The sequence below is a fragment of the Arachis stenosperma genome, chromosome 6 (assembly GCF_014773155.1).
Source record: "Arachis stenosperma cultivar V10309 chromosome 6, arast.V10309.gnm1.PFL2, whole genome shotgun sequence".
NCBI classification, from domain to species: domain Eukaryota; kingdom Viridiplantae; phylum Streptophyta; class Magnoliopsida; order Fabales; family Fabaceae; genus Arachis; species Arachis stenosperma.
Window position 1 is genome coordinate 15,120,955 of NC_080382.1, and position 16,022 is coordinate 15,136,976.

General features: G+C 28.9%; 1 protein-coding gene across 1 annotated transcript; it reads left to right on the forward strand.

The window, feature by feature from the left end:
• The first annotated feature begins 816 nt into the window (after window positions 1-816).
• Window positions 817-6,763, forward strand: LOC130936656 (1-acyl-sn-glycerol-3-phosphate acyltransferase 2-like). Its single transcript, XM_057866768.1, has 11 exons — window positions 817-1,100; window positions 2,162-2,284; window positions 2,977-3,016; window positions 3,150-3,223; window positions 3,478-3,537; window positions 3,899-3,976; window positions 4,185-4,343; window positions 4,880-5,005; window positions 5,777-5,869; window positions 5,985-6,071; window positions 6,195-6,763. Exons 1-11 carry the CDS (start codon window positions 1,020-1,022, stop codon window positions 6,435-6,437), a joined length of 1,164 nt encoding a protein of 387 aa, XP_057722751.1. The 5' UTR covers window positions 817-1,019; the 3' UTR covers window positions 6,438-6,763.
• Window positions 6,764-16,022: the final 9,259 nt, after the last annotated feature.

The window sequence follows — 16,022 nt, forward strand, 5'->3', positions numbered from 1 at the left end:
ATTTTAAAAATCGGAAAATTCAATTCATTGACAATGTTTTATTCACTTTTTTTTATAAAATAATTTATTATTAATAAGGTTAACGAGTGTGCTATAAACAATTCTTTGCTAAATCTGTATTATATTAGAGCATAATGCAAATTTAACATGTAATATAATAATGCAGTAAAAGATAAGAACATGCATTAAATTAGAAATTTTGCTATTGATACACTTTTATTTTATTAATTAAAAAATCTAATATAAATTAAAAATTATATTTTTATATTTATATACAAATAATGTTATTCAAATTTAAGTTTTATGTACATTAATATAAAAAAGCTTTGTACAGACATTAATTATACATTATTATATTAGTAAAATTAATTAATTTTTAAATCTATTATCTAACACATCACCTAAACTTATAAATCTAATTAGATAACCTACAAAATCCTTTACTGAACCAAAATTAAATTTATGATATTATCCATTAAAAATTCATTATTTTAGATTAGCACTTCACCGATAATAGTTTATACTAATATTTATAAAGATTTGCGTATAAAATTTATGGCACGTGAAGTTGATAATTAAGAATCGTTAAATGATTTGACTAAATTTTTATTTAATAATTCTCAATTATTAATTTTAAGTGAACTTGAATTTTCACCAATATAATATATATAGTTTGCACTATCTTTACTAAAATTTATGCGGATAAATTAATAAAATTTATTTATTAAAAATAAATTGTTATTTGGAGTGATTAATTGGTTACCAAAATTGTTAAAAAAAATAAGAATAAGTTGTTGTAATATATGGCGAAAACAGAGACCCAACCCTACCACGCAACACTCATTTCCTTCCCAATTTCCATTCGAATTCCAACTTGTCATTCTTTCCAATTTCCAAAACAGTCGCCAACAGATTCTTCGATTGGATTAAACTAAGATTCCAATTACTGTTAATTAAGTCGTTCTTAGTTCTTACTCACATCGAATCGAAAAAGTAAGTTGGGTTCAGGTGTGGCTTGAATGGGTATTGCAGCTGCTGCTGTGGTTGTGCCATTTGGCCTTCTCTTCTTCACTTCAGGCCTCGCTGTTAATCTCATTCAGGTTTTTCTACTTCTTCTTCTTGCTTCCTACTTACTCTTTGATTTCTTTGTTAATGGAGTTCACGTCATAATCATTTCCTGCATCTCCATGCAAATCTCCTTCTTTTTTCTATTTTTATGATAAGAGTAGTAGTGCTATAGTTTAAACTAGGGGAGTTTAGGGTTTAAGCTTTGTATCATGGATTCATAGTCTAGGCACATTGCTACTACTGATTTCTTACCATTTCTATTTTAGTTCAAGTGCCATAGACAAACATTGTTTTTAGTTGAAAAGGGAAACAATGATAGAGTTGCTGCTGTTATGATTGACCAATGATAGAGTTTCCTGGAAAGTTGAATTTTCCGTGGGAAGTTCATTCAGAAAGAAAAGATGAGAGCGAGAGCGCGCAAGAAAATTTCATCTGATACCATGTTGTGAAGGAGAGGTTCTGTGAGAAAATGGGAATCAATCTTCATTAATTAATTTCAACTCACTAATGGGACATATATATCAGCCGGTTTGAGTGCAAAGGGAGCAGGGAAAAATGAAACCAGACTTCTAACTAACTGCCTATATTATCTAATTAACTTCTAATAAGTTTTTCTAACTAATTAATTTACTCATGAGGCATAATAGAAAGGAAGGAATGTAAACTTGAAAAGTTTATTTTGGGCATGAATGAATTTGGCACATATGCTTTCAGCGTATGGAAGCTGGTTGATCCTTTGTTGTATTAACTCTGTTTGAAAGCAGGAATTTTCCTAGTGGTATACTGGAATAATTTGTTTATACTGAGGAATATTTACTGCATAAAATTAGGTTTTCAAAAATGCTATTCGTACACCAAAATCAGTCACCAATATATTTGTGTATAAATACATGTGTAGTTTAATTTATTTTCAATGTGTATTTGTATTCCAACATGTATTTTATATTGGTAGTTGATTTTGGTGCACACGTAGCATAGTCATTAAGTTTTATATATCCATCTTTTCTTTCAGTAAAACAATAATATGAAGCCAAAACAGAAAGGATCTTGAATCAATTCAATTAATTTTTCCCTTCTTGATATCTTGTCTCAGGCAGTATCTTATGTTCTTGTACGGCCTCTGTCAAAGAATCTGCACAGGCGGATCAACCGTGTAGTTGCAGAATTGTTGTGGCTGGAACTTGTATGGCTTATTGATTGGTGGGCTGGTGTTAAGGTAAACCAGTACTATGTCCTCTGCAATATTTTTCTATGCACAGTAACTGTCTACTAATTTAGTTGATTGTTTACCAGAACAAAGCATTGTTTTGTACTTTCCTTGCAACATTCTAAAAGACTATTGTATTAATAGGGTCTAATTCACCCTTTTGTTTATTAAATATGTATAATATTAACAAATGTGAAATTAGTCAAGATGTTAAATATCTTGTATTATAATTAGGAAGCTTGAGTTCAATCCCCATTATATACAGTAGAAGCAGATATTGGCTTGGGTCTCTATATTATGTTTAAAATGAATTTCTTTGTTATGAATATGTAACGTTAACCTTTTGGCCTGATCATCTCTACCTTCTCCTTAGGAGGTGCATTTTTTTCATTTTTCATGAGTTAATTCATGTTGTGCACAAATATGCTTTGTAGGGAAAGATTTCAGCCATATTGTGTAATTAGGCACAGATGTTCCAGCCAAGGTTGTTGTTTCATTGGGAAATAAACATGCTTCCATTGGTTCTAATACTAAAATTGAATCAAATGTCAAAACTAATATATCTTAGGTTGTTCGATAGTTTCAAGAAACATTATAAATGGAAGAAAACCGGTAATTTGAAAGCCACATTTCTTTTGGTTAAGTTTATTCTGTTGCATTCAGAATGATTAAAGCTTTCTTCTGTAACATTTTCCCTTCAGGTTGAAGTATTCACAGATCATGAAACGTTTCAATTGATGGGCAAGTATTTTGTTACCCTGTGTATTTGGCCTTTTTGTATTACGGATGTATGCTTGCATACCAGAAAGGAGTTGGGGAAGTTTATTGTGAAATTTGTGTATCAATAATATGATTCTTATTTTGAAATTTCCAGGTAAAGAGCATGCCCTTGTCATATGCAATCACAGAAGTGATATTGATTGGCTTGTTGGATGGGTTTTAGCTCAGGTGATTGTCTTATTTGTATGACCTTTCCACATCTTCAGCACAAGCAAGTTTAAACAAACGCAGTGTGTTAAAAAACTAGCTTATTTCATTTTAGAAGTGTGAATTATTTGAAATTATAGTAACATGGGTGTGGGATAGAAGGATATATATACTCTTGTGTGTTTGCTACGATAAGACATGGTATTTGATCAATTTTTTTATTGGCAATTTTGGGTGCTTCGATTGCTGATTGGTTATTTATTGTTATTGAACAGCGCTCAGGTTGCCTTGGCAGTACTTTAGCTGTGATGAAGAAATCTTCAAAGTTTCTGCCGGTATGCTTCATCATGACATGAACTTTTTAAAGGAAATGATTGCATGATTGTTTGTATTAAGTTATAATGAAGAAATGGTCTTAAAGTGCACCTTGCACTCTAGGGGATTTTAATCCTTAGCTTTTCAATATACTGTCATGCCATGATTTTCCCTTTATGTTCTTTAAACCTAATGACCTAGTGGGTGCAGTTTACGTTCTTTGATGAAACAAATATATCTAGTATTCAAGTATTTTATGGCCTAGGAATACTTTTCCGCTCGTGCTTGTCATGAATATAAACTTAGAAGGTTGTATTTTGCTTTTGATATCACAAGTATTACTGTCAATGTTGGGCTATCTGCTAAGCTCTACTCATGCAGGTCATTGGTTGGTCAATGTGGTTTTCTGAGTATCTTTTCCTAGAGAGAAGCTGGGCCAAGGATGAAAGCACATTAAAGGTATGATTTACTATAATACATACAATTCATTTATATGCTGTACTCATAATAGATTTTTGTGCTTGTTTGTTATATCAATGATTTCTTCTTACCTATGCATATGTAAAAAGACTATAACTCCCCTCTCTACCTTTTTCTCTCAAGATGCGAAAGCTTGTTGATTATATTTGGGAATTTCATTTGAATGTTTCATTTATCATAAATGCAGTCAGGCATCCAGCGACTGAGCGATTTTCCTCTTCCGTTTTGGTTGGCTCTCTTTGTAGAAGGAACACGCTTCACACAAGCTAAACTATTAGCTGCTCAAGAATATGCAGCCTCTGCTGGATTGCCTATTCCTAGAAATGTTTTGATTCCTAGAACTAAGGTGAGATATAGATCTTATCTTTAACATTTGTCTTCATCCTTTGCTTTTTCCTTCCAGATATTGGAGCTATGCTGAATGAAATTTAATGTGATCAAGTTTAGCATATGCAAATCTTAGCAGGATTGACAATGAAATTATTTTATTATAATTTTAGCTTATAATTAGGTTGCTGACAGTTTATGAGAAAAGATTTGTTATTTGTTACTTGTAATATTTTTGGGATCACTTTAGCTTCCAAGAGTAATTATAAATGGTTGCTCTGCCCTTTCTCTATTCTGTACTATGACTAAACCAAATTGAGAGACGAGACAATACTTTGGGTTTTATTAGGTCAAAGGTTAGGTTTTCTTGGGAAGCTATGTGGGTATTTTGCAATAGGGTTCACACTTGATGGACTTGAGAGAAAACCCAAGCAAGGGCAATTTAATTGTTATTATTGTTTTCCAGGGAATAGTAGTTTGATTGATGATAACATGGCTGGTTTTGGTCCTACTGTTTTTTGTTGGTTGCTCTTACTTGTAATTTATTGCTTTCAGGGATTTGTTTCAGCAGTAAGTCACATGCGCTCATTTGTTCCTGCCATTTATGACGTAACAGTGGCTATCCCCAAGTGTTCACCCACCCCTACAATGCTTAGACTCTTAAAAGGGCAACCCTCAGTGGTAAGACAATTAAAATTACAATTTCGAAACAATTACACTTGAAGATGCCTAATAGCTGAACTGTTTTGCTTTCCTTGTGCCTATCTTGTAATGTTAGTCTCTGACTAGCAATCATGGGCAGAAAATGCAACTGCAGAAATGAACTTATATTACTAAAAATTAGGAATTATATATGGACACCAAAAGCCATGTTATAAACGATCTGTGTGCTAGTTACTTTTTCTAATTGTAACATTCTGTATATTACTAAGGTATTACTCTAACTGCTTTGTGCTAACAGAAGCCATGAAAAAAGCTTGTTAATAATTTAATATACAGAGTCTATTGCATATGGCCTAGTTTTCTTCCATTGTGGATAGAGTTGAACTTTTGAAATTTCCTGCTATTTCTGGAGATGCGCTTACATGGAATTTAAGGCTATATCCCTAATTTCCTTTATCAAAGATCCATAGTTTTCTATCTAGATACTCAGTTGGCTGAATGATTTACATGTCTGCTGATTGGAGTCTGGAATATTGAGGGGAGTGATTTTGTAGATGTTGACAGGATTGGATCATGCTTGTGTTTAGCTTTTGCTTTGTTGTACATTATTAAGAGGCTACCTTATCTGCCAAAGTCCTGCTGCATTTCTTTGTTAATGTCTCGTTATGGAGGGTCTACACTGTCTATTACTCCAGTTCCTGAGGGCTTAAGCTTCCCTCCTTAACTTCTACTTATCACAAAAAAAAAAATCCTTGTATAATAAAATTTCCTTAATTTTTAATACTGTAGGTGCAAGTTCACATCAAGCGCCACTTGATGAATGAATTGCCAGAAACAGATGAAGCTGTTGCTCAATGGTGTCGAGATGTATTTGTTGCCAAGGTGGGTGCTGATTAGATTTCTTTTTTTCCCCCTCCTTTTACCTGCTTGATTTCAACATCCTCGGTTGATAATATATGTAAATCATTCTTTCAATGTTAACCACGGGGCACACCAGGATGCACTATTAGACAAACATATAGCTGAAGATACTTTTAGTGATAAAGAGCTGCAGGATACTGGTCGGCCAAAAAAATCTCTTCTGGTAGGTTACTCCATCCATATTTCTAACCCTTCAATATCCATACTTATCGGTTATCCTTTTCTCGTGTTCTCTTTCTCCTTAGATATTTATCTAAAGAACCTTCTAACCTTATGTTGGGAACAGGTAACCATATCTTGGTCTGGTCTGATTGTTACGGGAGCCGTCAAGTTTCTCCGATGGACTTCGCTACTATCATCCTGGAAGGGTATTGCAATTTCAACTGCTAGTTTGGCAGTCGTTACTGGCCTCATGCAAATCTTGATTATGTTCTCACAGTCGGAGCGTTCAACGCCAGCCAAGGTCCTCCCTGCAAAGCCAAAAAGCACAGGGGAACAAGTGGAGGATAAGAATGTCAAACAACAGTAGATTTTGGTGAACATACATAGGGAATTCGTCTCTCTCTTTTTGTGTGCTTAACCTGCATCTGTTTGTGTCTTGGGAGGGACTCGCGTAATGCTCATTGGTTTTGCTTTTGATATCTACCCCATATTATGTGTTCAATTCTTCTATGTACTATGGTGTATGCATATTGATTTATTGTTTATTAGGATAAACTTTGTATTGACCATATATCATGACCTCTGTAGGTTCTATCTATCCTATTATTTTAGACCACCATTCCTACAATATTATTAGACACTAATCACTCATTTTTAAAAAATATATACGAGTGAGGCTTGGAGTTTATCTAGTTTCCATATTCTGAAGTGCATTACTAATCCAGATAATCAGGTTTATTTAATGTTAGTTTTGGTTGGCACTACTGGTATCCTAACCTATTACTAGGGACTTATTAACCTGGTTTAGAGTTTAGTCAAAGTTAAAGCTCTTTGATCCTCCTAGTGCGTGTTCTTAATTATTACAACCAATATATATTAGAGATTAATTAGTAAAAAATTTGACAGGATATACCATCCTAATCAATAATCATCAACAAATTTCGCGTATTAATTTATCTTGGAGGACAGAGCTGAAATATTGTTGAACAGAGAGCAAGTAAAACCGAAATTGAGACATATTATATATAATATAATTGAAAAAAAATATTTCTTTATACATTGATTAATATCTTCTACTACCTTTGCTAGTTGCTACTTTCTTTCTTTCTTTTCATTCTTTGGTCAAGCTAAATTCTTGCTTTGAAGGTCATTCATCATAAAAGTTAGATTTTAAGGCCCGGAAAAAGATATGAGCATAGGCCCACTGTTGTGTGGATTAGTCCCTTTCCAACACATGTTTTAGGTATAGCTTAACCTTCAAATCAGCATAGGAAACCAGAACCAAAAAAGAAATAAAATAAATAAAAGAAAAAGAAAAAGAAAGAAATCAGTATAGGAAAATGAATTCAATTTTAATACACGACTTTATGCTGCTGGTAGAACTGTCATGGTATTTAAAGAACACAACACAAAGTGACAACATCTAAATTATGATCTCAAAAAATGGGTTTTAACAGTTTGTGGTCTGTGAAAGCTGCTGAATGAAAAGGACATTATGTTTGGACTATTTGGACGGTCAATGATGACTGAAAAATCGAAACTGTTATCCTTGCTTTTTCCCCCTCCTCATAGTAACTGCTTTTTTCGTCGAAAATTTAAGCTACTATACTCTACGTACCCTCAAAAAACTAACACAATATATCTAATTAATTAACTTAATTACATGTCTTTCATTTCATATAATGATTAAATTTTTTGTCATTAATTTTAACTATAAAAAATATATATTAGATATTAATTAAAATCAACTGTGAAAATTACTGAAATGTTAATATTCAAAGAACATTTAAAAGCTTTATAAAATTTAATTGGAAGTGGTAAATAGTAAACATATTGAGTAGTAGCTGGAATCAGGTCAGCATATTCAGCTTCTTTAATTGTGCTGTTTTCCATCTGAAGATGCAGAATACAATAGATTTAAGCTAGTTCGTTCACACTACTATATTGCTCCCATCACCAACAGTGAATTCAATTAAGCCTAGAATTGGAGACACACTCAAATGATGTCACCAATTTCTTTGAATAGTGAGTTTTAATTTAATAATTATCTGACTTTCCCTGAACCATATATAACTACTAATTTACAACTTAGATATAGTAAATATGTTCGGTAACCGTTTATCTTCTTTTGTATGTTGCACTGTTTATTATTTCACTTCATTCAATATATATATATATATATATATATATCTTTTAGATTGCTAGCTGTTAATTACTTTGCTTATATTTTTCACACATAGTTTATACCAAATTAATTATCATACATTCTTCATACATGGCCCCTTTAAAGTCTGACATACAGTTGAATATATGCTACACAATAAGGGTTTATCTACAGAGAGTTGACTGATGATAGAATTATTGACTATTATCAAATAATAAAGTGTTGTAAGTGAAGTGTTACATTTGTTAGATGTACTATACTATTAAAAAAAAATATTAAATTAGTCTCCTATATTTTAAAATAATTCTATTTTGGCTTTTAAAATTTAAAATGTCCTAATTGAATCTAAAAAAAATTTATTTAGCTTCAATGTAATGTCACCATGAGGTCAAAGTTAAATAATTAACGAAATATATTGATGCATCCACAGTTGATTTTGTGCTTCTAGAGTTTGTACTTATTTTTTAAATTATTGATCTTGTTCTTGTATTGCTGTCATGTAGAATATTTCGTTAATTATTTAACTTTGACCTCAAGGTAGGATTATATTAAAGTTAAATGAAATTTTTTTAAATTCAAATAAGATATTTTAAATCTTAAAGACTAAAATAAGATTATACATAGAAGACCAATTTAATACTTTATCAAAAAAATATTTAGTAGTTTTTTATTACTATTTTCAATTTATAATTAGATTTATACAGTTATTCAATCAAATATATATGTTTAGATTATTTTTAAGTAATAAATTTTAAAATAATTATTTTTATTAATATAATAATATACCATTAATGATATGTATATATAAAACTCTTCTATACTAGTCACCCAAAAAAAACTCTTTTATACTAACAATGTGTAAAAATTAAATTCTCATAATTATATTGCATCAAATATTATATTTAGATGCATGCATTCATACATATCCAATAATTAAATAAATGTCTCAAATATTTGTAATCAATAACTATTGTTAAGTAGTTCCTATAGTATATACATACAAGAATTTGAAGAAATTAAAAAAGAAGTGTGGAGTGTGGAAAATGATTTTTAATATGAAAATAGAGATAGTATTTTAGTTGAATATTGATATTTAAAATGTATAATAATATTGTAGAAATTATTCAACACATTTTTTACATGTTCGTATGATATTATTATGTATTCACTAAAATATTGCCACGTAGACAACACGTCTATATATATTGATTTTTTACCTTCAAAATTTATCAACTTGTAATTATACCAAATAATTTCATTTTAAACAAAAATATCAATATATTTTTTTTCATATAAAAAATAGCCGTGGAGTGTTAGTTATATTTAATTATTAATTGTTGATAATGGGTTATGGGGATTAGCAAATAGCAGGGCATATATATTTGGAAGTTTTCAGAAGACATGGGCATGGGAACAGAAGAATCATGTTTAGTTTATCACTGATTCCCATCTTACAATGCAAAATCACTCGAGCTGTCTTGGAAATTTAAAAGGATATGAAAGAAGAAGATGAAGATGAAGAAGCATGGGAATGTGATCTCTCCTTGCATTGCTTAGTAGTCAACACCAATACTCTTTTTTTGCTAAAATTGTTTTCTTCTGTCCCCTTTTTCATGCACATATCTTTAATATTATTCCATGCCTATACCTACACCCATAAATCACATTTAATCTCTTCAACCATGCATGCATATATATCCAAAACCAATAATGTTTATTACTACTAATAATAATAATATTTCTAATTTTTCTTATGTATATACAATGACGACACACCTATGCTTATAGTGTTCCCCCCATTTCATCTAATAAAATTGTGCTTTTATTGCATGATCTATGTATTTCCTCAAAAAACATGTTTTGCATGTTTCAAAAAGATTATTTTCAAGTGGAGAACATGTTATTCTAGAGCTTTGGACACTGTATGTGAACTTATTATGTTCTCATCTCTACGATGAGATGATTGAAAATAAGTTATGTTTATTTTTTTTAGGATAAAGTATTTTTTTGTCCTTAAAGTTTGGTGAAAATTTTAAAAATATTTTTAAACTTTATTTTGTTTTAATTTTATTCTAAAATTTTTTTATTCGTATTAAATATACTGGCTACATTTTCAAAAAGTTTAAGACCAATTTAACAATAATGTATGAAAATTATGCTTACTTTGTTTGTGTTTATTGAGGGTTATTCTTATGAAATTGTTGTTGAATTAATCTTAATTTTTTTGAAAAATTAGAAGTATATTATTTAATGTAAATTGAAAATTTTTGGGACGAAATTGAAATAAAATAAAACTTATAGATATTTTTAAAATTTTAGGAACAAAAAACATAACTTTACCCTTTATTACTGTCATTTATTTTTATATATTTTAAAGATTTAACTATCTTGTGTACTCTAACAACACATCTTAAAAAGATAATAATAAAATTTTTTTAATGTTTTTGATGTATTCAATATATTAAAAACATAAAAAATGTTCTAATTTTTATAAAATATTTTTTTATTGTATGTTTAATCTATGTTCTTAGAACATAAATTGGTAAAATTCATATTTTAATATAAAAATTTAATATATATATATATATATATATATATATATATATATATATATATATATATATACACACGATAAAATGTTAAATAAAAAAGAGAGTAATAAAATATATAAGTAATTAAGTGGATATATATATTATCCAAATTAAACCAAATTAAAGGAGTAAAAATAAAGTGAGATTTTATATTCTGATTTCAAATATGATTATTTCACATTTTCTCGTTCTCTACTTTTGATTATTATGTCACATGTATTGGTATACCGGTATAGAGAAGATCGGGTAAAAGTGAAAATGGCATATTATTACTTGAGTAATTAATACAACTGGAAAGAATATTATTAAAGATACTATTGATGCTACAGCACTACTTCTGTCTTCTCTGAAGATTGTACACAATTCATCATTATATTCCGTTTGTCTCTTTTTTAATTCTTAGCGTAATAACTATAATTTTCTTTTAAAAACGATTGCTTATTTAATTTGATGAATGCTAAAAAAAAAACTGTATGTGTAACATAAAATTATTTTTATATTTCAAGTATATTTAAATTTTATATACGCCCAAGCACTATCACTAGCAATTAATAACTCAAAGCAAATAATCAAATACTGTCCTTATAAAATAGACAAAAAAATATTTAAATAATATATTATTACAAATAGAGAAAATTAACTAATACTTTTATTAAAATCTGACTAGTACTTAATCAACAAAAAAAATTTATAAATTATTTATTAATAATAACTAATTAATGACTACAAATTATAAAATTTACTGTCCTAACACTCCTTTTACAAATATATAATTTTGGGAAGAAAGATGAGGTTAACATACAGTAGCTCAAATAAAGGCAAAAAGAAAGATACAAATTCACATATATAAATAAAAATTTAATCTTTATATATTAATAGTATAAAAAATTATATATATATTTAATTATGTATCATAATATCAATAAAAATAACTATTTTTAATAATTAATATTTAAATAATTATTTAAATAAAAAATATAATTAAATAATTATATAAAATTACTAATACTATCACTGTATTCATAATATATATCGTACATTGAAACTATAGAGCTGAAACTATAGGCCATTGAACCCTAGATATTATATAATCGTGCATGTGTTTATGATTTTTTCAAAAAGGGTCTGCATTGACTTCATCAAGTCAGCATATATAAGGCTGATTCTGAATGTGAACTGTACTGTCTTTTCTTAATTAGATGTTTTTTTTTTAAAAAAAATTCTTTGTCCAAGTTAAATTAATAAAACGTTTCTTTATATATCATATCTTCTCGCTAGTGCGTAGTATACATTCATAAAAGTTCCGATACCATATATAATAATAAAATTATTTTTTACAAAATTTTATCTGATAAAAGAATATATAAAAAATTATATTTCTAACATTTACCATAGATAATTAATACAAGTTACCCTTTCATAGAAAATAAGATTTTTTTGTAGTAACTAGTATATTTAGTATTACTATATATTATATAGAAGTGAAGCATAATCTATATCATATATGGAAGGATGACTTTGAATTTATGATATCAAATAAAATACAAGAAAAAGATTGAGTAGTTGAGGTAACTAACTGGTAAGTGCAATGAATCTTTGTTTTTTGTTTGAAAATAATAATTGCAAAGTTGAAGAGAAGAACAGAAAAGACAATATTTGCAACTTATATGGGTAGCTTTAGAATTAAAGAAAATAATAATAATAAGAAATTAAAGAAGAAGATGATGGAGTAGTAGTGGTCCTGAGAAGAGGTGGGATGGTACTGTAACTGATCATCAGCATCCATGGATCTATCCATGCAAGCCAGCGAAGAGAGACAAATATAAACAATAAAAAAATATGAATTTACATCCTCTAAATTTTAGATTTTATTTTAGAAGATAAAGTATAATTTTTTATTATTTATTTTATAAATAAGATAAAAAATATAAAAAATAAAATATTTAAGATAATCAAAAATAAAAATCTAAAATTTAAAAAATTTAACTTAAAAAATATTATTTAAATATTAAAATTAATTATTATATATTTATATATAAATATATATAATTTAATTTATTTTTAATATATATTTATATATAAATAATAAGAAAACAATTAAAAGCAGCCTAGATTTATGGTGATAACTGTAACACCATATGCCCACCAATTCGCTACACTACAAAAAAACTAATTCATGAACCATACACATCATCTTATCCTAACCCTTCTTTTCTCTTGTGTGCCTTTTGCCCCTCTTTTTTTTTTTTTACTTTTTAATTGTTAGAATATAATTAGGATCAATTAGTATTATTTGGTATATCTAAATATTTATTATAGGAGATTATATTTTTATTATTATGATTTTTTTAATACTTATAAATACCCTTTTATATTGTATCATTTTAGACAATTGGAGCAGACAACTTGAATACTCACAAATCAGAGGATAAGTTATTTATCTTGTGGTGAAATCACCGTAGTTTTGGACTTTTTTTTCTATGCCATTTTTCTTTCCCTTTTGTCACTCCTTTGATGTTTTTTCACCTCACCGACTAGCCTATTTTTTCTGTCTTGTATTTTTTTAGTCGAATGATCAAACACCATTGTCATCTGCTACTTACCTATTCTCATAAAGAAATCATATAAATTTCGCTCTCTTTCGCTAGTTCCGTCAGCATTCTCTCGTGGCAGTTCCATCAGCGTTCTCTAATGTAGTTCCATCTGCGTTCTCTCGTGGCAGTTCCGTCTGCATTTTCTCGTGACAGTTGTTTCGTTTGTGTTTCCTTGTGGCAGTTCTGTCTGCGTTTTTTTCTGGCAATTCCGTCTGTGCTTTCTTCAAACAAGCGGCAGTTCCATATTTTTCTTCAGACAAGCAGCAATTCCGTTCCGTCGTGCTTCCTTCAGATTAGCGGCAGTTCCATTTGCGCTTTCTTTCGGCAGTTCCGTCTGCACCCAGTTTTTTTTCTTTATTTCATTGTTTTAAATAAGTTTCAAATTCAAGTGAAGTTTGAGGGGGATGTTAGAATATAATTAGGATCAATTAGTATTATTTAGTATATATGAATATTTATTATAGGAGATTACGTCTTTATTATTACGATTCTCTTAGTACCTATAAATATCCTTTTATATTGTATCATTTTAGACAATAACAATTTGAATAGTCAATTTAATTACACTCAATAATACACAAATCCTTCCTTCAGTTTAGTCTCTTGTTTTTTATATTAATCATGTAACTCTCATTGTTTTTTTTATACAAATTAAATTTATTAAAGATATAATTATATATATTAAAAATATAAACAAGTAATTTTATAATATAATATCAAATTTTTTATAATCGAATTTGATTCTTATTAATTTAAAAAATATAACAAACTTATTAAAAATATGGCTATATAGTTATGAATTTAATATTTTGAAAAAAGAAAATGATTGATTTGGTATAATTAACTAGGGCACAAATATATGGAATATAACTAACATATACATACATATAGAATATCCTTTTCCATGTAAGTTTTACATATAGGGTATAATTTTGATACATTGTCATTATATATATTGATTTAATTGAAGAAGTATGATGTGAAGCTTTCAATAGTCTGAATCAAATGATGATTATCTTTGATACACAGTTGCGAGGTATGCGGAGGTGGGGGTGACCAAGTAGTGGGAGCCAATAATGCTTCTAATAATATTTAATAACTTTTAATTTCTAGCAAACTTATTAAGCCTCTTCTTATTAGGTTCATGGACTTACCCATGAATATATACATATATTATATATTATTATTTGATTGATTTTGACCGCTAAATAATTTGAACATAGATTACTACTAGCTAGGTAGCCAACACATGGTTTGGCTCGTATTGTAGGGAGGTCAATTATAGTGTAAGAAGCTAAGCATGCATTATATATATATATATATATATATATATATATATATATATATATATATATATATATAAATGTGACATTATTAAATGCACGCACCTCAACATTATAAACCTGAGGACTGAGCTTAACACTGCACCTTCCTCTGTTTTCACTCTTTAATAATATTGTACTAACAACAAACACCATATTGCTCTCTCTCTCTCTCTCTCTCTCTCTCTCTCTCTCTCTCTCTCTCTCTCTCTCTCTCTCTCTCTCTCTCTCTCTCTCTCTCTCTCTCTCTCTCTCTCTCTCTCTCTCTCTCTCTCTCTCTCTCTCTATGCAATAACTTGTTGGATCCTATTAAACACACTTGCCAAATGCAAACAAAAGGAACAATTAGTAAATCTTTAAATTAAATATAAAGTTACTCAAATTATACTCATCTAAGTAGTTCTTAATACATTAGTCAGTTACTGATTAATACTAAAATAATTATTATTTAAACAATTATGTTAGATTTATAATAAAATCAACTATTAACGTTAGTTATTAGTATATAATACGTATAAAAATTAGTTAAGTTACACATATATTTATATATAAATATATGGTAACTAATTTTAATAACTGATGATTTTAGAATATAAATAATATTTTTTATTATTTAAATAATTAAAAATTGATTATAAAATTTTAAATTATAAAAAAGCATTTTATTTTTCAGACAAATAATTAGAAAAAAAAAAGCGATTTTATGACAATTAATTAGTAGGAATTTTATTTGATGAACTTTTTCATATAGCACCATCGTTAAACAAATTAAAATGAAATTAAGATAGGTGAGTTCATTAAAATGACGCACAAACCAAGTTGGGTTGGTCTAGTGGTTAGCTCACTAGTCCGTTTAAGCAAGTGTCGGGAGTTCGAATCTCGCCTTGTGCATGCAGCAACCCATTGGCCAGCGGCAAACCCTTAAATGGAGCTCAGTACCGCGACGGATTAGTCCTTGACCTGTCGGATTGAGGGATACCGTGGGAAACCAAAAAAAAAAAAATGACGCACATTATTATTAAATTATGACTATGTATTTAAAAACCTTGTGGCGAGTTAAACAATGTAGGGTTTTACTATGAATGTTTAAGTAAGAAAAATATTATATTAGAGTGGTTAATGAGGGAATTAAGGGAGAGTTAAAAAAGGAATGAGGTGATAGGAAACGGTTAGCTTAATTAGCCGACCGGTATGCGCACACCAATATAAATGTTTGGTGCATATTGGGACACTCCTTCTTTCACTTCTTGTCCTTTCATCCTTTCATCTATTACTTTATTT